The sequence below is a fragment of the Buteo buteo genome, chromosome 13 (genome assembly GCF_964188355.1).
Source record: "Buteo buteo chromosome 13, bButBut1.hap1.1, whole genome shotgun sequence".
Classification (NCBI taxonomy): Eukaryota; Metazoa; Chordata; class Aves; order Accipitriformes; family Accipitridae; genus Buteo; species Buteo buteo.
The window spans coordinates 22,257,280-22,284,769 of NC_134183.1; the positions used below are offsets into that span (position 1 = coordinate 22,257,280).

Genomic DNA, 27,490 nt, shown 5'->3' on the forward strand with positions numbered 1-27,490 from the left:
CTTGTGCTTCTGGAGGTTGACTCATAAAACCAAGTTAGGTCTTGATGTGCAACATCTCTTCCAAGCAGGCTGAAAAGATTAATCATTTTCCCCCTCTATCGCTCATTTTTCAGCCTCCATCTGGTTATCTTTTGTGTAGATCACAGGCACTTCTGTTATCAAAGTTTGCAGAGCACTTGTCTCAGTTATGGTGAGGACTTGTCCAAGTTATGGTGTCAGGGACTGCAGGTATTACTGCAGCACAGCTCACAGATAACAGCATCACTGTGGAATGTGCTGAGCACTTTCCTTCTGCCCTGTACAAGAGCAGCCTTGCACTGAGTGCCTGTATTTACTGAGCTCCACACGCATCTCTCCTTGCTACTTGTGTGACATAAAACATCCTTTGCCATACAGAAAGCAGCGAGTTCATTTGGGAGCAGTGAATGGGGAAGAATTTAGCTCACTTATGGAAGCAGCAATGGCCAATAGCGCGATAACGAAACGGTAGGTAGCATTTTGAAGGCCTCTAGGGATCTGCAAAATGCAGATGTGCCTAAGCTCTTTGTCTCAGCATCTGAGGCACAGAAATATGATTCAGCACATGGCTGTCAGTTAAACACCTACTGTTTAAAAGCAAGATTTGAAAAAGAAACCTTCAGGCTCCTAGCCTGCTGAAAGTACCTGTCTGATCTTGTTACCTTATACTAGCCACATGAGCCACGATCCATCCCTACAGAGCTGAGAGATAGGCATCAGCAGGTACAAACGGAAAAGCCATGGATCAGCAAGCAGCTGCCTCTTGCAGAGCAACCCCTTTCTCCTGGTAATGAGACCTCTATGGATTTGCAGTGAGGAGACAGTGTGGTCCAGGGCTGCTCAGGGTCAGCCAGGACACAAGCTGCCAACATCTCTCTGAAGACAGGCAGTTCCTGGTCTCGCAAGGCACAAACCCATGCTCCTGCCCAGCCCACGTTTGTCACAGGAGTGATGGAAAACCAGAAACAAGGGAGAAATACTTCATTTTGCCCTGCCGTGAACAACGTGGGACCTGCCTGTCTTCCCTGACTGGCTGAGCAGGGCTCTTCAAACAAGGTTTGTGGTACAAGAGTCCACAATTTTAATGACAGGCTTTATCCTTCCAATATTCTCTGCTCCTGACCACCAGATTGCTCTTTGCATAATCCTTACTCCAATAAGTACACATTCTGGGGCACACACCAATTGCAAGCACAAGAACACCAGAATACAAAACCAAAACAAATTCCTTCAAGCCCTTACAACTACTTCATGTCATTCAGCCAGCTTAGAGGCACCGTAAAGATCACCTGAGGCTTCAGGAGCTGAGCAAACTTGGTGCAGAGCTAATAAGACCTTCTGCTAAGCACCTTCCCGGATACACAACAACCTTCTCAGCTTGGAGCTCCCCAGACTTCATCACCAATCACTGCCTTAGACTGAGCCCCGGCTCAGAATACTACAGACAGACTGGCCTTGGGAAGACTGCCAGGATCACACCCCTGGGGCTGGCACCATGTCTGCAAGTCTTACCCGAGGCCCAGGGACAGCAAGGAGGAGATGCATCAGAGAGGGCTGAAGGAGGCAGATAAACTTATGCTATTGTGACCCATCTGTGAGTCCTTTCTAATTAAAGCAGGGCTCACAGCACAGCCACACACATAGCCCTGTTGCTAATTAGGGAGGGCTGAGCACTGACACATTAACCTCCCAGTCTCAAAACATTAACTTTACCAGGTGTAATATCTTCTAGGTGACATTAAGGTTAATAATCTGCATCCACAACAGAATCCAGCTCAGTAAATACCCAATTAACCGGGTTCTGTTAGAGGTAGCAGCAAAATGCAAGGTCTAGGATGGCTGAAGGGAGGCCCCAAAAAGCTGAGTGTGACGTGTGCTGGTGTGCACACCCGCTGTGGGGGACAGTGGGGGACCTGTAAGAAACGACCAGCGGAGCATGCAGGAGTGATGCCTTCAGAGGGAGTGTGTGTAGGCTCCAACACCAGCACCAGCTAGGCTGAGGGAAAGCAATAAAATGAATAAATAAAAGATTCTTTGCTGTTGACATTTAGCAAAACATTTTTTCCAGCCTTCCTCCCTCACTCCCTCCTTCTGAACCGTTCCCCAAAGCTTCTGTTGTTTGAAAGTGAATTCAAAGCAACAGTGAATGGATTCAAGTTGCATGCAGTTAAAATGGAAGGTTTTTTCCTAACTTTTAATCTTTGTTTTGCCCTCTGCCTTCCGGAAGAGGGAATTGGAACAGGGAAGGATAAAAAATGGAACAAACAAGGAATAACTGAATATTCAACTCAGTTTGAATGTAATTGCCTCATTTAGCATCATTTTGTAGAAGCCCAGGAGAAAATGATTCCTTTCCTACAACAGATTTGAAACATTTAAAAATAATGGGTCAAATAAGTGCTTACTTTCAATCTGACCAATGCAGCAGCTAGAACAAGTGGAAATGGATATCATCACATTCTCACGAATGTGCCACTGCTGGCCTGACCCCACGGCACTGGGCGCTTTGATGGAGATGAAGGGAGAAGCCTCTGCAGCTCTTCGAGCAAAAACAGCTGCAGGGGCTCAGGGTGCTTTGCAGGGCTCAGCCACTTCACTGAACTGTTGCTATTTTAGCTAGAAGCTCTTTTTTTTTTTTTTCCCCTCCACAGCTGAACTGACACAAAGAGTGTCAGACACATTCGTCATCAATGAGACATCCAGCATTTTTCCTAACAGCTCAACTCATCTTCCCTCTGAGCTCCTTCTCATCTTACTGTTTTCCAGGTGTTCAAGTTCCCCCATTCTGCAGCCATCTAAGATGTCCTCATTCTCCCTCTCCTTTTCTACAACGATTAATTAAACTTCATCTTTCCCTTTCCAAAAATCTTACCTTACCTCCTCTGTCACAACCACCTCTTCACCGGGACCTCTCCTCTGAAGGCACTGCATATGCATGGGAACACGTTCAGGCCCACTGCCATTTCTAGCAAACTTTCAACCTCAACATCAAATCTCCAAACCAAAGTCTCAACCCTGCTTTTACTGAAACTGAAAACTTCCTGGGAGAGACAGAGCACCAGCCCAGCCAGCCAAGCTGGCAGAACCAAAGAGATCATCCAGTGAGACAGGAGAAGAATGAAAATAGTGTTTTTAATATCATTTACAGCAAACTTACAGTATGTATTTCACATCACATATTTCTAAACTGCTCATCTGGAAAATATAAGCTGCAAAAATACAGAACACAGTACTCAAAATATATCGAGCATGTGGTTTCTCTTTTTTTTTTTTAAATCAATTGTACAGTGAAACATTTCCTTTTCCAAACCAGGTTTCAGTTTATTTGGGAAGTGCTGCTAAGCATCTGCAAAATTACCAGCAGTCAAGCCAGCACACTTCAAAGACCTTTCGGAGAACCACTTTCCCTTGGGCACTGTAGGAAAAGACCAACCTACAGCCTGAGGCAGGGGAGAGGCACCTGGGCTCCTCTAGGTCCCACGCACGCTGCTACAGACCATCTGTGGAGATGTCCTGCGCAGGAATGACCTTCTTCACATACAACCACCCACAAATGCTGCTCTGCCCAGGTGACTACGAAGAACAGCAATGGTATGAGGGACAAACATCACTGACTGGTCTGGTATGGAGGCAGGTAGGTACCCCTCCAATATTGTGGACCCTGCATAGAGCTCTGGGAAGGAGTTTTGAGCCATAGGCGTGATAAACTGCATGGGGTGGTCTTGTTCCTCCAACACGACAATCAATGTGGAAGCACCCTCCACACACTGATGGAAGATTACATCTGCACACCAGCTGCAAACACTTGCCAGAGAATTCCTGAGCTTCTGAAGACTGGAGGAAACTCTCACCAAGAACCTAGTTAAAAGATGCGTAAGGATTTGGAGGGCATGTGGCAGACCTGCCTCGCTGAAATGTGTTAATTCTGTTATTACACCATAGAGAAACATGAGGATGGAGAAGGGAGTTGGTTAAGGAACAAAGTAAGTTCCTAATATTCTTATTAGCCAAAAAAAAAAAAAAAAAAAGCCCCTCAATGTTTGCCAGAGCCACAGAGGGGCCAGCTGGTTGAGGAAAGAACAGGATAACTTCTTTCCCAATCTGCTTTGAATTTTAATCTCTCAAGTTTGCTCAGCTGTAGCTGCTGCTAAGGGATCTCAAGGGTGGAGAATAACCAGGTTACAGAGGCAAGGCATATGCTCCTGATCAACCTCTTTATCAGGAAAACAAGCAAAGAGAAATCAGCCAAACTAAAACTTTGCTTTTTCTCCATCATGAATGAAGCATTGCCAAGGACTAACTGGGCAGTGCTGTCGCTTCTGCTCACAAACCACGTCAAGTCAAGAGCTGTTCTCCTCCTGCATATTTAATCTGCCCCCACTCCCTCCACTCTGGCTCGTTTTCATATGGTGCTTATGTCTCATCTATACATGACAAAAGGAATTTTAACATTTTCTTATTGCAAACATTTTCCATCTAATGCCATTTATGGATTTCTAGCTCACACAACCCCAAATGTCCCCATGCCTGGAATGTGATGGAAGTACATACAGCAGGGAAAAAAACATTTCTGCAGACTGCATTTGACTTGTATCAAAATCCTAACGAACACCACATTTATTGTACTTTATTTACATGGTAGTCACGTATAATATAATACAATACAGCATTCCATTTGCAGTGGTAGGCACTATGGGTTTTAAAAGGTCACAGCTCTTCCCCTGCTCCCATCCCCACTGCTCCTTCCTATGGACATGGTACCAAAGCGAACCAAGAGCTCCCTTTTGGGTGGTCCCAGCACTGCTGCAGTTTTCCACTGAACCCTGCTCTAAGATGGCTCCTTCCCAAAAGTAGATGATGGGAGCTGCTTTCATGTGCTAACATGGAGAATCCCAAACTTTGGTGGTCATAGACGACTGGCAACCCTTAACATTTGTCAGGGCCAGTTACGCATCGCCTCATCACCATGCTTTGCATTGAAAACATTGTGAAGGCAACGTGGGCTGTAGACAAGCTACAGACCTCTGAGCACAGCTTATAGGCCACCTGCGATCAACAGAGCACAGTTTTGGTCCCACTGCACATAAGACTTTAGGAAAATGGCTGTGAGTCTTCAAGAGAGATCATCATCCTCCAATCAGGCAGGAAGCATTGTGGGCGAAGAACAGGGGTCATTTCTTCCTTTCAAGTTCACACAGTTAGAATTGTGAGGCACCGAAAACATAGCACTGAGATGCAGTTTACATTGAGGTGTAAATGCACTGATATTTGTGCGATGCCATACTGCAAAAGAAAAGGGTTTTGAAGGGCTAAGATATACATGGCAGGGAAAGATGCTTTTTGCTGTCCTACCAACTGGCAATTCAATTGGGAAGAACTAAGATATGTTAGGCCATATGTGACTCTCCGATTCCCGAGAGATTTTTTGTTTCTGATCTAAAAGCTGTGCAGACATCACAAATAAAATTTGCACCACCTGCTTCACCTTAATACCAATTTGGTTTTGTCTGGGTTCATACCCTTCTCGTGTTTGCTCTCAGTAATTACTGACATGAATGCATTAACTGGTAGAAACACTGGGAAAGGCAGATAATTTCAAGCATCTGTGAGAGAATATTCCTGGAAAGTGGATTGTGAGTTGGAAGCCAGCACTTTGGCTGTCCTGGAGCAGTGTATGTCCAGTGGTACTCTGCCCATTGGCATTGAGCAAAGATCCTCTTACTCAATTCCTAATCACATACTTTTGAACTAAATATTTGTACTGATGAGAAAATTCCAGCCTAGGGAACTCGGGGAGTAGAAATATCCCCCATGATTTCTATGTCCAGTCAGAACAAACCAACGTGTATGAATTATAAGCAAGCTTTTCCAAACCCCTCCAGGCCACAGGTGATACGCAGAAATGACCTTGCAAATACACTGGAGGCATTTTCTTGGTTTTCTCAGCAATTCGCAAAGAAGAAATAAAAAGGGAAATTCATTAATGAACTTGCTAAAAATTATTTGCTAAGTGGGACTTGACAAGTTTCTTATTGCTCTCTGCCATTTGCAGACACCAACTTCCCATAGAACAAGCCCAGCACTACAAACTATCAGGGTATTGCTAATCTTTTCCTTCCTAGGGTGTGACACTCTGCTCTGCCACACTTGAGCTGAAGAAAGTGGGGGAAACATTGAAAACTCATAGTATCCCAAAGACCCCATCCCTGGAGTCACTCCATTCATCAGACAAAGAGAGGCTGAAGCAAGGTTTTGACAAGCTAAACAGCATATATGGTACATACATCTTATGGTCCTACTCTTGCAGCCTCTGTCCACGTGGCTTCTCCTGAATCCCCTCTGTCCTCTCAGGACAGCAGGATGCTCATAGCAGAGCAGCTGTGGCAAGACTGAAGCTGAAAGTGGTCCTTGTTCATACCCTGAAGAGAACACCGGTATTGCTTCCAAGGAGACAGAGCCTCCTTCTGCTCCACTGGATTCAGGGAACAGACAATGCCCAAAGATTTTACTTGGCATGACTAGTTAATAAAGAAGTACCTAATGTCTAAGAATTGCTGAAAGGCCATTTTTCAGTGAAGCAATTGTATTAAGACTCAAATTGGCTAGAAATGTCAATGGAATGATAGAAAACATAATTTGCAGCCTAGAAGTAATAGATTTAGTGTATAAAAGCAGAACAAACTATAATATTTTGAGCATATGTAATACTAAGTGAGACCTGCTGGCATCCCAGGCAAATTTAAAAGCCAGTCAGTAACTCCAAACACCTCATACAGACTCGGTAGAGCCGAGCTGTGCTTTGCCATCAGGAGGAAGGAAGAACTGTGGCTGGAAAAAGGAAGCTGATGGTCAGTTTGGAAGAAATGCCCACAAACCATGGGTTTCAGGGAGGTAGGGCAGGTAGGTCTATCCAGCAGCACTGAAGGGTGGATAATCCTTTCAGAGACTCCAGAAGGCTCAGCCTCAATGCCCTGGTTGTTCCTTTCCTCCTTGGATCAATCTTAACCATCAGATAACCAAAGCTGAGCCTGGCTCATGCCAAAGGCTCCCATCACATGATTGCCCATCTTAATAAACCGCTGCCTACATTCACACCAGTTGTATCTTGGCTGCCTTGTGGGGACAGGAGGGTGTCATGTTGGAAGGAAAGGAGAATATTCAGTCTCCTGAAGTTGCCGCCAACAAAAAAGGTGAGTCACAGCAGTAGCATGGGATGTTGGGAGAGGTGAACTCAGATTTAGGTAAGAAAAGCAAAAACTCCTAATGCAAATGGAAACAGGTCAGTATTATTGCTTATATTCAGGGGTGCTCTGCCCTACGCACAGAAAGCCTGTGAACTTTGCAGGCATTAAGCAGATCCAGAGAGAGATCAACAACAAACTTGCTTCTGTCTGCAAAGATAGCTCATGTGAAATTAGGGGGACAGATGAGCATGGCTATGTCTAAAGGCAGAGTCAGAATAAGTCTGGAAACCCTTGTGAATAAAGGAAAAAAGCTGTTATCACATCAGTCCAGTGAAGCATTTGCATATGTCTTTAATACTGACAATTCCCCGTGTCACCTGCCAAGAATAAAACAAACATCACACTAAGATTGTCCAAGTCTTAAGAAAATACTGAGCCCAACACACCCAGGTGTGAGAAACTCTCACATGGCAGCAACAGCTGTGGCTGACTCAGGGGCTAAAGCTTCACAGTGCTGGTAGCCTTCGGCTTGCCTTGAGTTTGCTGCAGAGTGGAACTGCTGTTACGAGATGGAGTTGCTTTTCTGTCTCCCAGGACCTCATTTACTGAGAAAAAATATATGTCTGACTGAGACACAATGGGAAACCTTTAGTACATTGCATCCAACAGCAATGTGATGAACATAAAACTCTGATGGGGACAGGAGGGACTCCAAATCTCATTCATTCCCTTAGTTTTTTAATTTATTTTTTTCACAAAAAAAATGCCAATGCATCTCAGCCATTTGGAAATACTCCAATCACTTTCCAAATGTTTGCAGTCCATCAGTTCAATTCTGAAGCATTTTGAAGCATAGCTAACTCAGCTAATTGAAGCTAATTCCTCTCTGCATCTTTCCCTTTTCACCTTCCCAGCAAAGTGAGACCCAACTGAGATTAATAGTAGCAGCACTGAGTAGTTCAGTGCATCTCACAGGGATATGGCAGTGTGAGGCCCCTATTAGTTGAATTCCCAAGGAATGGAAGTTTTGTCTAGATAATTCAAGTGATGGCCTTTTCGGTCCCACCATACATCCAAGATGTGCTTGGCAAAGTCAGAAAAATGTATGATTTCAATATGTATAAAAAGAAGGTTCTGAAAATGCATCCCCTTGTTAACAAGGATGCAAAGAAATGGATTCTAGTGTCATCTGCACCAATTTTAGACTGGGGTCTCCTTTTGATTCCACTGGGGCTATGCCAAGGTGGTATCTGTGCAAGGGAAAGGAAACCCCAACCTGAAGTCATGCAAGGCAACTGGACAATCCCATAGAGACTGCTAAATCTCAACTAGTTTATTTTTTCAAACGTCCCATTCCTTAGCAGACAGCCATGCAGGGAACACAGTGCTTGGAAGTGTCAAAATAACGTTTCTGCTGAGACTAAGGTCTCAACAAAACCCTGAATTTCAATACCCCTGAATATGGAGAAAAAAATTTCCAACATTGGATCTGGACTGCACAGCTCAGACCATACCCCTATGTCTGTTCCCAGGAATGGGCATTCTTCTAACTCCATCCTTGTTCTTAAGTTTCCTGCACGGTTAAGGCAGTTGCGGGATGGAAGCGAAGTGCTGACAGGCAAAATCCCATACTGCAATTTGGGAAGCGGGAGGATGTCTAAGACTCTTCATTTGTTATTCTATAACAAAAATTGGGTCACAGGCAAAACTGGCTTGTGGTTTTGAAATCAGAAAAAACAAAGAGCCTGCTGGGACGGATGAAGGTTTTGGTCTGTGTGTTTTCTTTAAACTGAAGCTCTGTTCTTGAATTTGTACCAAAGCACTGACAGTAAAGCCCTTCATGATGCAGGCATCTGATACACCCTTAAAAAAACCAAAACAGTGGGATGGGGAGAGAGCTTTTCAAAAGTCGCATTATCAAAAGAACTAAAAAACAACAATCATGCAGGAATTTTAAGTTACAGCTTAAAAATAATGTAAGTAACCCCATTCAACTGTGTCTCCTATACATACCAAGAGAAGAGATTAAATGAAAAAAACCCAACCCCAAAATAAAAATGAAAATGTTAAGTGCCCTGGAATCCTGTTTCTATAAGTCTGGTCAAGGGGGACTTTTGACTGTACTGACAAACCACAGCTCTTGAACACCGAGAGTTTGTTTTGCATCATGTCAGCATGCTATTCTCCTTCACCTTGGACCTTCAGAGGGGGAAAAAAAATGAAATTGTGAAAGGGGTTATTGAATTTCAAGCAATCAGGCTTTTAGAAATGTTCTATTCTATGACATTTGTGTTTGAATCTGAATGTGTGTGTATAGTATAAAATTATGAGCTAACATTTGAAAAGACAGCAGTCTAAGTAATAAATTTGCAGAATGAAGAGAACTGTACAGAATGATTTCAAAGGCTTATACTTGACAATTATACATATTTTATGAGACAGTTATGTACCCTGTACCTTTTTTAGATTCATTGTTTTATGGATGCAGTATCTCTATTTTAGCAGACAGGATATGCTAAACCAATCTAATGGTCTAAAAAGCATCATTTACCACCCAACATAACAATGGCACTGCATAGCTTAATAACTTTTTTTTCCTTAAACTCCTTCATTAATCAAGTGATTCTTAACATGGCTGAAAACCAAGAATCAAATATCTGCAGTTACAGTATTTGTTAAGTATTTGGCACAGTGGAGTTTATTTGATACACCCTTTTTTTTGCCCTTATTGTTGCTGAACATATAATGCTGTGCATAAAATACAGACACACATGTAAAGTCAGTCAAGTGGAAGCAGTCTGATACACCACACCCATGTTTCAATTCCTAGATAAGAGCAAAGTCTGCTGAAGAGCTGTTGAACATGAGTGGCAAGTTATCAACCCTCTGTAATTGTGCCAACTCTGGGGTGTCCACTGCCAGCAATGGACAAGGACTTGGGCAGGATCAGCCCCTCCACCAGCTGCATGGAAGTGATGTCCAGCATTCGGTTCAACATGCCAGGTTACTCCTCTAAACATCTGCAAGTTCACAACAGCTTCAAAATACAAACAAAAAAAGGAGCTTTTTGAATATGATGCTAACCCTTAAAACCCTTCTGACATTTAGTCCATTGGAAATGGGTCTGGTTTCTGGGGAAAACTCATCAAACACAACCAATTTGTATTGCTTCCCAGCAGGAATGTTTTGGAAAAGAAAAATATGCATGCAAAATAAGCCTGACCCCATGCTTCTTGAAATCAGATGAAAGCTTCCCCATGCTTTTTGCAGGCTTAGATAAGACGGCATTGCAAAAGCAAAGCCAAATCTACTCCTGCATGGGTGCCTCTTGAGGATCTGAATGAAAATTTCAGAGGTGCTCAACGCTGGCCAGCCTCTGCTCCCATAACCCAGCCTTCCATAGGAATACTATTTGCACATCTAAGGGCAAAACATGGCCTCCAGGACCGGAGGTTATTCCATCTTCCTCACATGCCTTCCACTGAAGTCAGTGGAATTTCTCAGGTGAGAAAAAATATCAATTGTGAGGGTTGCGGGATTAAGGTTAGTATTCCTTTCACCTTGTACACACACACACACACACACACACACGCGCTTACTTTAAAGAAAACATCCACCACACAATTTCTAGATTGCAAATTATATATATATATATCTTTAAAAATTAGAGAGAACATAAACAGCCTCTCCATATATATATGTATTCACTGAGTCACATAGAATATGAAAAAACTATATTATGTAAATCATCATATTATCTATAATTCTCCAACTGACAATTGTTTTTATAGAGACACAGTGCATTCATTCTCTTTTTTAAAAACTTATTATGTGTCTTCATTGGCTTGGTAGCATATTAGAATGAAGGCGTATGGATAAAAAATCAGAGGATTAAACAAACCCCTTGAGTCACATTATGTTTGGGTGAATTAGACAGGATCCTTCCCCAAACTAGCATAAATAAATCCTCCCTATGGAAAAGTGTCAGCGATTTAAGGGTTAACATAGATTTGAAAATAAGTTTTAAAAAAATCTTATTAGAGGACTACACAGACAAGTATTTGGAACTCAACCCCTTTAAAAATGACAGCACATTTGGCAAGTGTGAGCAAATGTCTTGAACTTTACTGGGTTTGAGAGATCTGAGCACAGCTATTCACAGACAACCACAAAGCTGCAATCTGCGAATAAGCCTTGGCTGGAAGGACTCGGATACCTCTGACAGCATTGCTCGCCACCTGGAGGGTTTCCAGGAGCTTTCAAGGTATTTATCGTGGACTCATGGCTGGTGACAGCGTATGACTGGTGGAAAAACTCCAGCACCGCTCCCTCTTTGCCATCACAAAGCGCAGCAGGTTTGAATAGCACCCAGACCGGCTAACCCTTCAGCCCGCGCTGCGGGGCTCCACGTACCCCTGGGACCCCATCTGCAACCACAAACGCCTATTCCAGCATTGCCGTTATCACCTTGCTCTCTCTATGCCTCATGCCCCAGCCTGTCTGTTTGCCGAGCTCTCCGATGAACCTCTGCAGATGCCCTTCTTGGAAGCTCGTACTGTCATCAAAGGGGCTGGTACCCAGCCACAGCAGCTCCCTGCTTTCTCCATCACCCTGCAGGATGTCACAAGTGATCCCATTAAAAGATGCTGTTCTCAAGAATCCTGGCTGGGTCTGACTTTGAGAAAAAGACAAAAGTTTCCTGTGTCGCCATTGTTGTTTTGCAGTTGTGTTTTTTCATTCGTGCTCTCTTCTTGGTTTTATTAAAAAGGACCCTTGTATTATTAATGTAGTTCACTCCTCCACAGTCACTATAAAACAGACTCCATATTTTCACACCACTCATGATCTTCAAGGTTATAGATAAATTTTGTCCTATGTGATTGATTTTGGGGCACCGAGTCCCGCCCCAGATTGTCTAGGGTGAGAGTAGAGGCAAAAAACTCACTAGTGCTGAGACCACCTTCGTGGTTCTTGATGTATCTTTTATAGTTTTTCCTCAAGCACTGCCAGGTGGTTGTATATAAGATGAATGCAAAAGACTTCAGGGCTATAGCAATACTAACATACAGGTATCTATATACCACGTTGTCGTACAGCGCACAGGCTCCTTGCTCGCCACAGAACGTGCTCCAAAACAGACACGTGGAGTCAATTCCAGCCCCAAAGATCAGCGGAGGTGGGATAAAACCTGTCAAAATAAGAGAGACAAATCATGATTTTATGATCCTTATGATAAAGAGAGAAGATGTGATTGCAGTGAATGGAAAGAGAGGATACTTTATCAAGTTTAATGGTCCCAGCTGCAGCCTGTGATTCTAATTTTTTAAGTTCTGAATCAACCTAAACAAAGTCTGTGGATGAGTCTTTAGCTTGGGCTCAACGTCTATGGAAGAGATTCCTGCTGATATCAACATGCAGGAAGGATTTTACTCAAATTTAAGTGCCTTTTATTAAGCTTCTCATTCACCTAATGAGGCTGAGTGGAGGGGTAAATGAAAGAGGACAGCCTTGCAGCTTGTTCTCTATTTAGATATTGGTAATTCTGCACTCTGGGGTGTTCACCTGAGGAATGTCATAGGACTCCAGTTCAGAGCCTGATATCAGCTGAGGCACTGAGGTCTAGTTTTGGACCTTTCCCTGACACAAAGAAGGTTTTCTCCAGGTCTAAGGAAAATAAGCGATAGCCTCTAATAGATGCCAAAGATTAAATCTGAAAAGAAGGGAAAATTTCAGTGCACCATTAAATGAAATATCACGGCAGGATTCTCCCACAGCCACTGCAACTAACTACTGATGAGCATTTCTCAATCATAGTTTGCAGCAGAGCTGCAATCTTAAAGCAAAGTAATCACTCCAATCTCATTTAACTAATAAAGGCAGTGTTTTTCTTCTCTACCTTTCCTCATCCTACAGGGACATTGTAGAGGCCCCCCGCTTCACATTACCCCAATGGTGGTTAGGACATCCACGTTGCAGCTTTGCACTCCCCAGCCAGCACACATGCACTGAGCGTGCAGTACTCAGAAGGAAATGTGGATGTTCTACATAATGTAAACCATTTCTCTTCCTTCTGTAATATTTATGGGGGGAGGCTGGAAGCAGATAAACCCTGGAAAAATCCCTGATTGATAAAATCACTGCTGTGGGTTAAGACAGCAAGCAAAGGAGAGCATCGTATCTATTGAAACCAAATAGCAGGTGGGCACAACATACCCTCAACGTTATCACTCCATTCATAGGTGCTGTGAGGCCCTAGACTCTATAAATACACGTGTAGACAGACACACGGACTGCAGCTTCTAGACAGGAAAGTGTTTAATCTTGGATCCAGTCTCATCATTAACCTGGATTTCCAGGCTTAAAAAAGATACCTTCCTTCAGCTTGTCATGAACAAAACAGTGACATTCATGACATATCTCCTAAGACTACAAATAAATTGGTTGTCTTCACCATTCCTTGTGGTAACTGAGATCTCTTTATTATATTTTGTCGATGACTAGTGCTCTGCAGATTTTGTTTGATCTTTCTTGTATGTTAATAAATGCAGGAGTTAAGAAAGGCTATATGGGTTTTTGGTAGTCCTTTTAACCAGTCATTAATAGCACAAATGTAGTAAATAAAAACAGATGATAGAAAAACAAGACAATCTTTTTGTTAGAAACCCTAGTTCCAGTCATCACATTTAAAAACCTGGTTATGTTCTGGAAAAAATGTCAGCGCCAGCTCCCTGTTTGTCATTTCAACGACTGGAAATTCCAGACTGGGCTGGTTCTGCTTCTAAGTTAAAAGATGCTCTTTTTTTTTTTTGAAACCGGTGGACAAGCACACACTCAACCCGGAATTAAAAAATTCAGCTGGGCTCCTGCCAGAAACAAGCAAAGAGACTGTGCTGCTGAATGCAGTTTGTGTGCCCAGTGCTGCACTGGCACTGGATGCCACCTAAGGGGGTAACATCCAGATGTGGCAGTGACCGAGAAGGCAGGAGCCGCACACTTTCTGGACTAGGAGAAAACTGCATTTGGATCATAATTTTGACATGTGAGCCCCTACTCGTTAACATGCTGGGAGATGTTGATACAAAGCTTTGGAGGTATATAGGCTGAACTTCAGAGGGAGCTATCATCCCCATCTGCTGGCTTCAGCTGGCTTTCCAGGTTTTCAAGATAATTTGGCCTGGAAATTGTTCCTCATAAGACTTGAGGAAGGACCTGATTCACTGAACTCCAAAGCTACACCTATGTTGATGCAGGCATGGATGTAGAAAACTTAAAGAAAAATACGTGAAAAACTTTTAGGAACCAGTGAGTGTTTCGGGTAATTTTTACCAGAGGAGAGGACAAGAGACTCACCGGAACAACTCAATGCCTAGACCCTCTGAGACATGGGAGTTGAAGTGTTGCACTGCTGATTGTAAAGTTCTTCTGAGAGAGAAACACTGTGTTTTTGTCATGTTGGAAGAAGAGAGGCAAGCAACATGGACTTGTAGCAAAAACAAAAGGAAGGCTTTGCTAGGATGCATGGTGAACACCATCCAGAAAGGATGCGTCCAGGACCTTATGAGTCTAAAACTCTTTGCTATTCCAGACACTTCCGTTCCAAACGTTTGGCTCCTACAGCATTGCCTTACTCTCTTCTCTGAGAAACTGCAGTAGCACTTTTATGTGAAGACATTGTTATGCTGCCCTCTCACAGCAGAATTCCTATGGAATAAGATAATACATCCAGGAGGATACTGGGAGAATTCAGTCTTGTTTCATGTTATTACAGTGAATATTAAAGAGATTAAATCATGTTTTACCTCTTACTGCAAAGTATTGCAAAAATTTCTGCTATATATATATTTCATTGCAGAAACTGTAGGGCTGTGTAAAAAAAGCTGCTTCTGTCTTACTGAAATCTATTAGCTACGATTGCACCTCTGGGTCTCATACCTCCTATATTTAATACTCTCCTTTGGTTCAAGAAGCGGCTATTATCACTCTCTTCTTAAGTCAAAGCTTAAAGGTGAACTGAAAAGCTTTTAAAATAAATCAGTAAAGCTATTCTCAAACCTCAGGTTGTTAAGGGCAAAATTTGGATACCCTTGCTCACATTGAAAAGTACCTTTCTCTTCATTTTCTATGGGTTCAAGCTACATTGCTGCCATGCTTCAGGATGTATTGTCTTATTTCATGGGAATTCCTTAGTGACAAAGCAACGTATAAAGACTTGAGCTTAAATTCTTACTATGCCTTCCTTATTGGAAGAAAAAAATCTATTCAAATTAAGCATACGTGTCTGAGCCTGCTTTTGGAGGAATTCAAGATGCCACTATCTCAGGAAGTTTCTCTCTTTTGAAAGGAAAACAAAAAAGAGAGAAAATCTCCCCCTTTAAGTACTTTTTCCTTTGGAAACAACAGCCCACAGCCATCCTCCTCACACACTTGCCTGCTGACACTCCACATTCAGCCAGTGAGAGCTGAAGGCAGGCCAAAACCTGAGAGCAGCCCTGACAGCTAAAGAAAATGCTGTCTTTGCAAGGCTTGAACCGGAGCTGACCCAAGTCAACCCAGAAGCTTCCCTTTGAGCTATCTGAGCTCTGGATAAGATCGCTTGATGGAGCTTTCTGTATGACTGCAGTTACTTCACCAAAAGCAGTGAAAATCTAATTGGCTTTATCATAAACTGGTCTGGGACCACCATGACCTTTTCAGCTAGTAGGGAACAAGGTGTTACAAAAAATAGGTAAACAAATGAGGTCACTTATTCAAAGCAATATATGGTACTGTTGGATTTTTGGTTCCCTACTGCCTAGTGCCTTGCTGCAGCCTAGGAGATGGCATTTTACTCTCCAGCTCATTCCTTTGAGACTGGGGGGTATCAGGCAGGGAATGTACTGCCCATGCCCTGCTAAAAAAACAGTAAATTCCACCTCCACAACACACAGAAACCCCGTGCATGAGATGGACTCACACAATGATGGATTAGAGAGGATTTTGCCCTGAATTGTTGAGATTAATGAGCTGAAATATAGGAGCTTTAAAATAAGAGCCATCTCTTCAAAAGGGGAAAACCCCCTCTACCCAGAAACAAGAAGCAGGCAAATAACAGCCCAGTGTGTTCCTTTTAATTCATACATGAGAAGCACATACCAGTTCAGCGGAACAGCCATATGCATTTTAATGGGATATTAACCCACAGGAGGATAGAAGGACTGAGCCTGTCTCATTTCACTGTTTCCCTTTCCCAGAGACCCAAAGGAAGGGACAAACATACCATGTAATGCAGGTCCTGTCCCTCAAAGGAGGATGAAAATACATATCCCTCTGCTTCAGCAATATGCAATACAGCAGTAATTTTGCAAGCTGCTGACGTGTTAATAACAGCTATAGAAGAGTAACTGGTTGCGTGGGACCATGGCAGAAACGGTCATTTCTCATGCAACACCGCATTTTCTTCCATTAGCACAATTCAGATGGCAGGAAAAGTGCCTTCAGGAGCCTTGATGTGATATCCTTCATAGAGAGGGCTCGGACCCCATTGTGTCAGACCCCACTCATGACGACCACAGCACTGCACGGAGTAGAAGTCAGCTTTTGCACATTAAAAATACAGTTTTCTGTGAGGGAGGAAAGGATGGGAGAGAAGGACATGAAATTTTTGTACCTACCTAGCAAACGGAGAAGCAGGAAAAGCACCCCCAAAGCGTAAGACTTGAGTTCGGGGCTCACGGTTCTGTAGGGAGGAGGGAGGGAGAGAGTGAAATCAATTCTTGTTGTTCTGCTTTGATTAACACACCCTGTGGCCATTCTGTGCTGTCAGCCAGGATGCCACCACCACCTCTTCAAAAAGTCATTAATGGAGTTTTTCTTCTCTCTTCGCCTGAACTGCCTACAGCCCCAAAAGTAATTGCATTGGTGATAGGTTCAGGAATTTAGCTAAGTCATTAATAACAACAGCTAATCTTGTCATTGGATGGGGAAAAATGAAATTCCCATCCCAGTAAATCATCATTTACAACCTCCCCATCATGCTTTCAAGGCTCTGGATGTTGAGAACTGGTGGGAGAGAAACTTTTTTTGTTCTGAGACTTCCCACATTACTAGGAACAAGAAAGAGAAGAGGCAATGACAGACCAAAAGGTTCGGTCAGCCTGTTAAATCAAGCCTCCCATTGAGATTGTGCTCAAGAAGACTACTCTTCATGGGCATGAGTTTAGCATGTGAATTTTTTTTATGCTGGGAAGACAACAGTTGTGCTGCCTTTTGCTACGAACACAACCCACTCTATTGCACTAGCGTTATCCTTCAAAGGTGCTTTAAAAAATAATTCATGGCTTTCTAATTAGCTGAACTCAAGGATGCTACTGGCTAAAGTCATCCTCTTGGGGCAGGCTCAGCAAAGCCTTTGGAATTTCAGAAATCATTAATTTGGTCTTTAGTCTTATAATAGCATTTTATTTCCCACAGTATATAAAGGCTGGGAAAGCAGGACAGTGATGCCCATATGAATAGATTCATTACACAGGGGAACATTAAAGGCCTAAGCAGCCTCTTCCATTAGCTTCTTACAGTGGTCTGCAGGCAGCACTGCTAGTGGCACCATGGTGGCAGTGGTGGTCCTCTGTATAATTGGAGGGGCATCAGACAATACCGATAAAACAGGAAGAAAGAGCAACAGGTTTTAAGTTGAGAAGAACATTCTGATCACCTGCCCTCATCTCACACGTTACACTGGCCATGTAACATTGTACCATGATTCCTGCATGAAGTCTGTGACCTCTGGCTCAATTTCAGCAGAGTTTTCAGGCAGACCCCCAGGCTCAATATAAACCCTTTATGCCATAAAGCATCTACCCTTGGAAAAACATTCCAGTGGTTAATGCCTTGGCTCAAATAGGATTCTACAGTAGGGTGGGAAATGAAAGAAACAGAATGAGTATCAAAGTTTATTTTATGGAAAAAATAATTACCATGTGAAATATTCACAGTGGGTTTTTAATCAGTGGTGGTGTCCATCGATCCACCTTTTTGTATTTAAGACCAGTCTATCTCATACCTTAGGGTGGAGTAAAAGTTGCCACCTGGAGACATCTCCTTTTCTCACCAACTACAGCAGTGAACAAATGACTTGCCTAGACAAGATATCTAATTTGTAGACACTGAAGTTCATTTTAAATTAACCACAGGAGCTGCTGATGCCACTTGTCACTACCATGGACACCGGGGACACGCTCATATGCCAAAACTTTATTTTAGCAATCCAAGATGGCAGCTGCAAGAGAGCATGTGGTGTTACATGGTGAAGAGCTCTTCCCTGTATGTTTTAGTAGCTATCAGTCATTCTGAGGGGATCGTAGTTACTAATTTGGATGTGTGAATTGTTTATTTTCCTACAGCTGTGAGCTGACTATTTTTAATATTCCCTTCGCTTTTCTTATTCCCTTGTATTCTTCTTCCTGGCTGGCAACTGGCTTGTCTCATTTGAAGTTGACACTAAGACATCTCCACTCAGGATCCTACAGGTGCTGGCAGCTCCCTTGAACAAAGAACTCTTCAAACTTCAAATTACTTTTGCCACAATATTTATCATGAGAAATTTGATTTCCCTTTAGCTACTGTAGATGCAAAGAGGGAAACAAACTAGTAGGTGGAATATCTCATTTTGTATCCTGCAGGGAGACATGCCCTCACAGAGCTGTTCCATCCAAGATCCACTCAAGAGTGTGTTTCTAATACAGACCTTATTGATTGAATTTTATTGGAATTTTCCAGGCAGCAGAATGGATCTGCTATTTATGCCTCTGGTTATTATTCTCAGCAAGTGACAGCCCGGACAGATAAGTAATTCTGGATAAATGTGGGCTTAGATATATAAGTATATCATAAGGTGAAGTGTTTCATGTGTCTGGAAATAACGCAAGGTCAGTTATTTGAATAAGCTACTTTTGCCCACCTATTCATATTGGTTCAACTCAGAGATGTCCTTCAGACTTTCAAGTTCCTTCTGTTCTTGGACTTGGTCCAGGGTGAGAGAAGTTAAACTCTAGCCAGGGGGGTATTGACCAAAGCTAGCTTTTGCTGCAGCCTTTCATTTTTCCATGGTTTCTATGATCTTTAGGCCATCTCTAAAGGTATCTTACTAAGCCATTATGTGCTGAGAACATGGGCTGCAATTCTGCCCCTTTCCTGATGCAGTTGTAAGGTCCTTACCACCTGGACTGAAAGCTGCACATCTGTATTTCCCTTCCCATGTTAATCCCAGCCTTGGTAATAACAAGCCTGCCACCTTTCTTCGCAGTATCCCTGCAGGGATCTTCTTGGTTTGCAAGCCCAGTCCCTCCTCACTCCCATTTTACCAAAGCTGTACTCAAGCAATTCCTGTATTCTCTCTAGCAGGTCAGTACTGTAGGCACTGAACTTGGTGGGGCCATGCCACAGATGGAAATAGTGCCTTAGAGAGAATATGATTTAATTAACACTTGAAACAACGGGGCTGAAATTCAGGCAGGACTGCTCAGGCTTTCACATCCCCAGCTCCTGCCTGCATGTAGAGGCAGTAACGTACGAGAAAGCCTGTGCCCATAGCTCCTCATCAGCTGAGGAGGTTCAAAATCTTTTGAAAATACAGGCAGCTGCTTCAAGGTGTCTCCACCAGGGAGTGCTTAGTCAAAGGAGGATTTTCTGATGGCTTGAGCTGAGGTTCAGTCCGAAGTCATGGATCTGGGGACAGCCTAAAAGGCAGAAGCCAGGAGCTGTGTGGGACCCTCGGCTCCCTGCAGCTCCCAGTGCTACTCCACGGTTCCTCCAGCCCTGCTACCACCCCAAGGGCAGCCCCGTCAAGCTCCTCAGTTCCTCCCGGCAGCGGTCCTACCTGATGAGTATGATGACTGATGGCGTCTGTGCCATGGCCCCGATCATGCTGCAAACACACATCACGCAGAGGAATGTCAAGAAGGCCTCTTCGCAGCCAGGACTGGGGCATTTGCCAGGAACAACGGTGGCATTTTCGGCTGGGACTGAGGTGAGGCACGAACAGCCACTGAGGTTCTGTGGAGGAGCACAGGGGTTCAGGAGAAGGGAGAGCTGCAGTCCCCACCTGCCCTCCGTAATGAGGGCTTGCCAACAGCAACTCTGAATCCTCTAATGGTCAATTAAGTAACTCCTAGGTGCTTATTTGAGGGTGGTTTGGAAAGAATTTCAGAAGGGCGTCAGCTCTGATGCATGCTACCAACAAGGGAAAGCCGTCCCTTGGCTTGTTTCTTTTCTTCTGCTCCTTTCAAGTCTCTCTCATAAATGTCAGTGCGACAAAATTATTACCAAGTTATACCCCTTTGGAGGAAAATAAAGAAACGATCTGTGTCCCTGCGACAAGGAAGATCCCCAAATTATGGTTGTAATTACTTTCTTATTTACCTCTGTCCTCTTGGCTGTGGCAATTAAACTGAAGTACATTAAAAGCAGGTAAATCTGCAGCCCTGTTGTTGGCTGCAGGTTCGGTGCCTGCTTCCAGCACCCTGAATCCCGTGTAGGAGCCACCCACAATGGGTGCTGCAACTCACCAAGAGCTGAACTATCTCAGCTTGGTGGCATAGACACTGCTGGACTCAAGCGCACTACAGGGCTAATAAATGACATCTGGTTCAGAGGGATTTGTGTTGAGCTAAAAGCTGAAGTCAGGCAAGATAAACTTTATCAATATGTGATCAGAAGGAGGTCGAAATGACTGCATTTTTCTTTGATCTCTCCAGCAAGTGCAGGATGTGAAAAGAAGCTTTGTTTGCCAGTCACAGATTTAGGGATTATTTTTTTTTTTCTTATTTTCCAACTCACCCTCCTGAATTTCTGAGTGGGGGATGTCAGTGCAATTAAGGCACACAATACTACCAAGAAATCCCTTAACGAATACAGAATGAAACCATCATAAATGATTCATGGCTTGTCTTCATCAGCCCGCTGGGTTTGCAGGTCACATGTTTGTAAGAGGAGTAACACCATAAAATAAAACATATTGAAAAACAGCTAAATCTCCTCCCTTTCCCCGCTACTACGTTCAGGCAGAAATGCCTTTGCTTTTCTGCTGGGGTCCCCTTAGGACCATACAAAAGCACACTTTCTGGTTCGCTGCATCCAAAGATAAGGATCCGTGGGGATACTACTCCAGCCTTTCTGACACCAATCTCTTTCTTCTGCATAGAAGTCAAATGATTTTCTTCCAAATAAGTGCACAGAGGGCAAGAGAGACCGCAGTGCAGAACTCCAGGAGAGCTGGAGTAGACATGCAGGTGCCTTTCCGGCTGGCAAGCAATAATTAACATAACAAATTCCTGTGCTGTGAGTTAGAAGCTGCCACCTGAACGCTTCGAGATGGTGACAATTAACACCACTGCAGTGGTGTTTGTACAGAGACAACAGGAATTTGTAGTTCCTGGCTCTTACTCCAGTGCATTGCTAGCAACGAGCCTGGACACAGCCCTGTGGATTAAAACCCATCTAAGTCCAGGAAAGTACATACCTGCACTGAAATAGCCTGGGACAAAACTCCCATTCATGGCATATGTGCAGAACTGGCTGCTCATTTCCCATGGGCTCTCATCAATGGGGAGAAAGTACCTGTTTCTGGCAATGGTGGGGCAGATTCTTCTCCCATTGGTGTGAATTTTTTACAAACCACGAGGCAGGTCTCCACTTTCATTGCCTGAAAATTTGCCCCTCAATCTGCTTTTTTCACCATTTTGCACCAAGGTGCTAGCCCAAAGCAGCGTGACTAGTTTGTACCAACTACATCTGCTTGCTTAGCGCTGCACCTCATCCTTACCTGGGAGATCTTTGATCTTTTATTACTGACACACTATACAACTCACAGACATCAAACAAGGAAACATCAAAGATGGAGGTTTACCTTTGTCCTGTGGAGAGGCAACTTTTTGCTACCCATGCCAAATTGCTATAGATTCTCTTGTCTGCAACCCCACTGCATTCAACCACACATTATCACAGCCTTCCACTGCCCAGAAGCTTGCACACTCAGATTTTCTGTGTGCATGTGAAGCTGCACAGATGCAGAGTTTGCACCTTTAACAGTATCCTGAGTTTGGGGTCATTATCTATGCAAATTACCCATGTTTTTAATTACTCATTTTTTTAAACCCTGGCTCTGACAGGGAAGGGACGGGCTGGTACTTCAGTGCAAAGCTGTGAGATGCCAGCATGGTAATGCCAGGCTGGAATTCATGCATCTCGAGCCAAAAGGGTGAGAGAAGCAATGGCATCAAACAAACAAGACGCAGAGTAAAGGCTTCCTACACAAGGGCCATTCCCAGGAATGGCTAGAAAGAGAAATTCCTGAGGGTTCCAGAGCTCTGCCTGTCAGCACCGATACTCCCATGGCTTTTTGGAAAGGTGCACCTCTGCAACCAGCTCAGGAAGAGAGAAGAAATGAAAAAGAAAAAAAACTAACTGAGCTACACATTGCTTTTAGAAATTGTTCACAGAGGAAAAGTGGAGAGAGGCAGTCAGAAACGTCCAATGCAGTAAAGTTAAATAAAGCATTCAGAGAATTTTATGTCCCAGTAAAAAGCAACCCTTGGCTCATCACAAGCATATAACATTCACAAGACCCTCTAGACAGGTCATTACCTGGATTATGGGTTTAAAACCTGGTTTGGCAATTTGGCTTTGCCTCAGGGCCATTGCATGGCCAAACTGGTCCATAATTCTTGATAATGCCCTTTCCAGAGGATGCTATTGCTTCACTAATTTGTGTTCAAAACGTTACTGCAAAAAACCCCACAAAACAAAGTGACAAAAAGAACCCCAAGATGATAACAAAAAGGCAAAATAAGAAAGAATGAGAGAGGGCAAGGGAGAGCGAGGTTTTTGCTCAGAGGTTTGTTCTTGCAGAGCACGAGGTCAGGCAGCTGCAGACTGAAGGGACAGAGCTGAATTTTGATTACTGTGCTCCTTCCAGAGGAGACAGAGCTTTGCCCTGAACCGCACGGCGAGGAGGTCACTCCTGCACTCCAGCCACGGACCACACCAACTGTATTCTTGCTAAGGGCTTGGTGATCTGGCGGAGACACTATTCTGCGCACCCTGTACAAGCTGGCTTCTTGTTAAAATGTTCATGTTGCCACCCCAGGTGTTGACTTGTCTCTTGTTGGGAGAAGGTGGAGGAGGAAGAGGGCAGGAGGCAACACCTTCGCTTGTGCCACACACTCATGGATTCCCTTGTGGGGTTGCTGAAAGTACCCTGAAACTGTGGTATTTAAAAGGAATGCCTACACCTCTGGAGTGGGAATTTTGTAGAGAAGAGGTTTAAACAACGAACTCCCAGGTCATCTGGGCTGTGAGGCTGCACTTGCTAGCAGCAAGCTTGCAGCTCTGCCCACCAGCACTTGTAGGCGGTTTGTGTCTTTAGGGCAGCAAGGGAGTTTTGACATCTCCTCAAAAAGGAAGGACGAAGCCGTGGAGGGATAATTGCATGTGGTGAGCAGTGATGTCCCTGCAGCCACAAATGGTCACTGTGACCAGGCTGACTTCCCATAGGCTCCACACAGGCAGTGTGGCAGCAGTCACCATGCCTGGCATGGCCCCGGGTAGGGAGCAAGGACCGCAGGAACCCCACCAGTTCCCACCCACAGGAGCAGCAGGCACTCATTTTCATTGTAACCCAGAAGATACTAGCATTTCAGCAGCAAAAAATGGAAAAGCAGGCTTTTAAGATACTGTTAAAAATTCCCCATATCTTCTTTACACAGAGATGGTTTGGTCTTTAAGAGTTTTCTAAAGGAAATAAAATCTTAGCTATGGAGAACTGAAAAATGCAGAATGTCTTTGGATGGAGTCTTTGCTCCCTTGACAACTGCTCTTGCCGCTGCCCCAGAGCAAAGCAGGGAAAGAGAGAGGAGCAAGAAGAGTGGAAGGAAAGCTTAAACAAGGGTGAATAAAACCAGGATCTGGTCATATATGTCTAGGAACCAGATTCAGGAAAAAAGCAAGAGGAAAAAGAATAAAAGGATTGGGCAGGACAAACACAGACTGGTGGAGAAGCAGGGAGATGAGGAGGTGCAGGGGAAAAGTGAAGCTGGTCCCACAGCCCAGGCCAGCAAACTCTCAAGGATCTGGGTTCTGCCAGTGGACAACCGTGCAGATCTCCTCTTGTGTTCCTTGCTTCTATGCTGGGAGAAAGAACAGAGGAGGAGGAGGAGGAGGGGAAATCCCGTCCTGCTCGGTGGGTGACCCTGGCAGACTGCTGCCGGAGTCAGCAGACATTCATGCAACACAGTGAAAAACGACAGCGGCTCAGGCCCATCTGAGGTATGAGGTTAGCTTTTGGGGGTGTAACCACTGCTGGCTGTAAATGAGCTACTCTACCAGATACGCACTAACCTCACTCACTTGCGCTCAGAGAATTGTTCCTACAGGCAAGCAGTCACAAGGAAAGCTCACTCACCGTGCTGCTGCAGCCAGCAAAGCAGGCAGATAAGTATGTGACCCCATCTGCCCCACAGACTGGAGTGAAGGAATCAGTTTGGCATTCACAGTTGTTATTGCAGGGGGAATATGGGTCCAGAGATGAGGTTGGAGTTGAGCTGTAAGAGAAACAGAAAGATAAATTAATAGGCAGTGTGATGATCTCAGCCAGCTTTTCCAATTGTTGCCACACAGAGATGGCTTTGAAGGGGGGTAGTTAAGGCAAACAAATTACAAAAAAGCAGTGGGCAGACCATCCGGGTCCCAGCTTTAAACAATACAGGCTACAGCCTCTCCTTGGGGACAGAAATGCCATGGGCCCTATTCCTCTGCAACAGGGAATCTAATGTAAGGCTTGCACTGCCTTGTTACCCCAATGAGAAGCCCCAAGGAAACCCACAGAGATGCTGCAGAGATTGCTCTGTATTTTTCTAGAACAGTAACTGTGAGGAGCTGAGAGCCTGAAGTTGTCATCTTCTGAAGAGTTGCCACTCCGTACTGAGGAGCATCGGAAAAGAAAATACAGAATAACTCTCTCCAAGACCTCTGAATGCTACAAAGCATCATATGCCTCACTTCTTGTGCCTCACTTCTCCCACTAAAATGGGCCTGGAGCCACGCATACTGTCTCCTCACTGTATCTGAATTTCAAGGCATCTAGAATCTGGTTTTACAAATTCCCCTCAGGCACTTAAATAAACGTACAAAGCAGTGCATGTCCCTCGCTGCCAGGAGAAACCAGATGGTGTGGTGGACCCAATGCTACGTAGGTGGCCATGGGTGCAGAATCAGGTCTGGCACCTTTCAATGCAGTTTGAGTAATTTTAGTAAAACTCCGTTGTCAGCTGCAGGTACTCAACTCTCACAGCAATGAGTGGCGTGAAAACATCCCAAACTAAGAGCCCTATATGACATTGTCTTCCACATGCTTGCTGAATATGGTTGTCTAAGGGCCAGCGCTGCCTGAAGGCTGCCTGTTGAGGACAATAACACGGCATTTATGTTGGTAAGGCTCCGTGAGACCCTGAAACTCTCTGAGGACTCACTTGTTTCCATAGGGAACAGTAACCCCTGCCACAGGTCCTGTGTCGCATCCCAGGAACAGGAAAGACACGTAGCAAGCTGTGGACACCAGGTTCACCAGCATGGCCATCCTGATGGCTCCCAGAGCAGACAGGCTGAGCTTCTTCACCAAGAGGCCACCCAGGAATATGCCCAGACACGCACATGGGATTGCTGTCATCCCTGCAAGAGGAAAAATCAGTTAGTAAGAAGTGTGAGTGAGGCTCAGTGAACCACACTATTACAGCTTTTTACTTTCCAGCAGAGATCTGTGCGCTAGCATGGGGAAACCTTGTAATGACCAACTGCTGGAGCAGCACCAAGCTGGGGTTGCCCAAAAAGAGGAACGGACGCAAATGTGTACGCTGCCTTGCACAGAGGAACCGGGATCATCTTCTGGTTCTTGTCCACATTGGCAGGAGATGCCAAAATTCCTGAGACTGGCCCACCCTAACCTAAGCATCATCATCTCTGATGCTTCCTGCAACAGTTAGCACACAAATAAAGTCAGGAATTTTCTGAGGTGTCTAGAGGCTTTGGATGAGCTGCTTGGTATACTTCAGAGCAGTCTGATCTTCAAAGATTAGGCAATAGTCACATTTGAAAATATGAAGTCTCCCTTAAAGAATCTTCTTAAACTGTGAGATGCAAAATCACTGCCAGCAGTGACTCACTTTCCAGGCACAGAAAGGCACTATCACAGTAAGCTTGTCTGGGTTCACTTTTACCCCTTTGCTGCCAGTTATACTCCAGACCTTACTTACCTGGGCAAAGCTTAGAAGTGCATCCAAATCCTGGCATTTCTGGACTCCCATAAATGACAAGTGGAATATCTGGTAGCAACTTTATTTAAATTAAACAAGTTGTTGTGAGGACCACAGATGTATCAAAGTCTCCTTTCCCACTGCTAGGTCAGAAGCAGGACATGCTCTGGCTCACGGGTGATTCCCTTGATTCCCTCTTTGCTGACAATCCAGCTGTACTCACATGCTGACTGGCCCGTCATCTCCCACCAAAGAGTGTAGCTGTTTTCCTTCTCCCAGTGGGTCAATGGTGAAGTTGCTTTCCTTTGCCAAGCCTTTAATTTTCAGGAAAGATGGAAGAGCCTAACATCTTTGAGACCTCTGCCCTTCTGTCAAATCCTATTAAAATTCACCAGTGAGTTCCTGTGTCACTGGGGGAGGCAAGATTGACTGCAGGGGATTGTTTCTTTTGGAAAACAAGGCCAAAACCAGAAGATATCAAGGAGTTCAATGGGAAAATAAATAACTGTCAGGAGAGCAGCTTGCAAGCTCCTTATTTTGATATTAAGATCCACCCATTTCATGATGTCCCAGTTTTTGACAGATCACTGCCAGCTGCCCATCTGGTGAGCTGTGGTTGCAGATCATCCAAGATCAAGTCGCAGATATCTTAATTGGGTGTTGCCGAGAGAACGGCTGTCATAAACAAATCACTGGGCCTGCTTGGGAATGAGCAGCAGGAGAAAATAAATGAAGATCCTGCCTGTGCATCAGTGTCCTAACAGGGAATGAATGAACATTGAGAAATATGTATATGGGAAACTGCAGCAGCATAGCATGGTCAGAGAGAAGGGGCATTTGAAAGACAACCATGCTGCACTAGCTCGGGTATTTGAACTGCTGATTGCAATTGTGTCATTTCCAGTCCAAGGGGAAAGGAGGGACTAGCAGGAGAAACTGGACTTCCTAACCCAAATGGAGATGGGCTGGAGAACTCTGCGATATCTGAGTCATGAGACAAGCAATTGA

At 44.2% G+C, this 27,490-nt stretch overlaps 1 protein-coding gene across 1 annotated transcript in view; it reads right to left on the reverse strand.

The window, feature by feature from the left end:
- Positions 1-3,131: 3,131 nt before the first annotated feature.
- The window catches only part of SLCO3A1 (solute carrier organic anion transporter family member 3A1), a 154,170-nt gene continuing 129,811 nt past the window's right edge, over positions 3,132-27,490 (reverse strand). The window contains exons 6-10 of the mRNA XM_075045058.1: positions 25,703-25,901; positions 24,637-24,775; positions 20,056-20,231; positions 16,853-16,917; positions 3,132-12,390 (exon numbers count right to left, since the gene is read on the reverse strand). Of these exons, the coding sequence (XP_074901159.1) occupies positions 12,011-12,390; positions 16,853-16,917; positions 20,056-20,231; positions 24,637-24,775; positions 25,703-25,901 (959 nt within the window). The 3' untranslated portion in view covers positions 3,132-12,010. The remainder of the gene's footprint in view (positions 12,391-16,852; positions 16,918-20,055; positions 20,232-24,636; positions 24,776-25,702; positions 25,902-27,490) is intronic.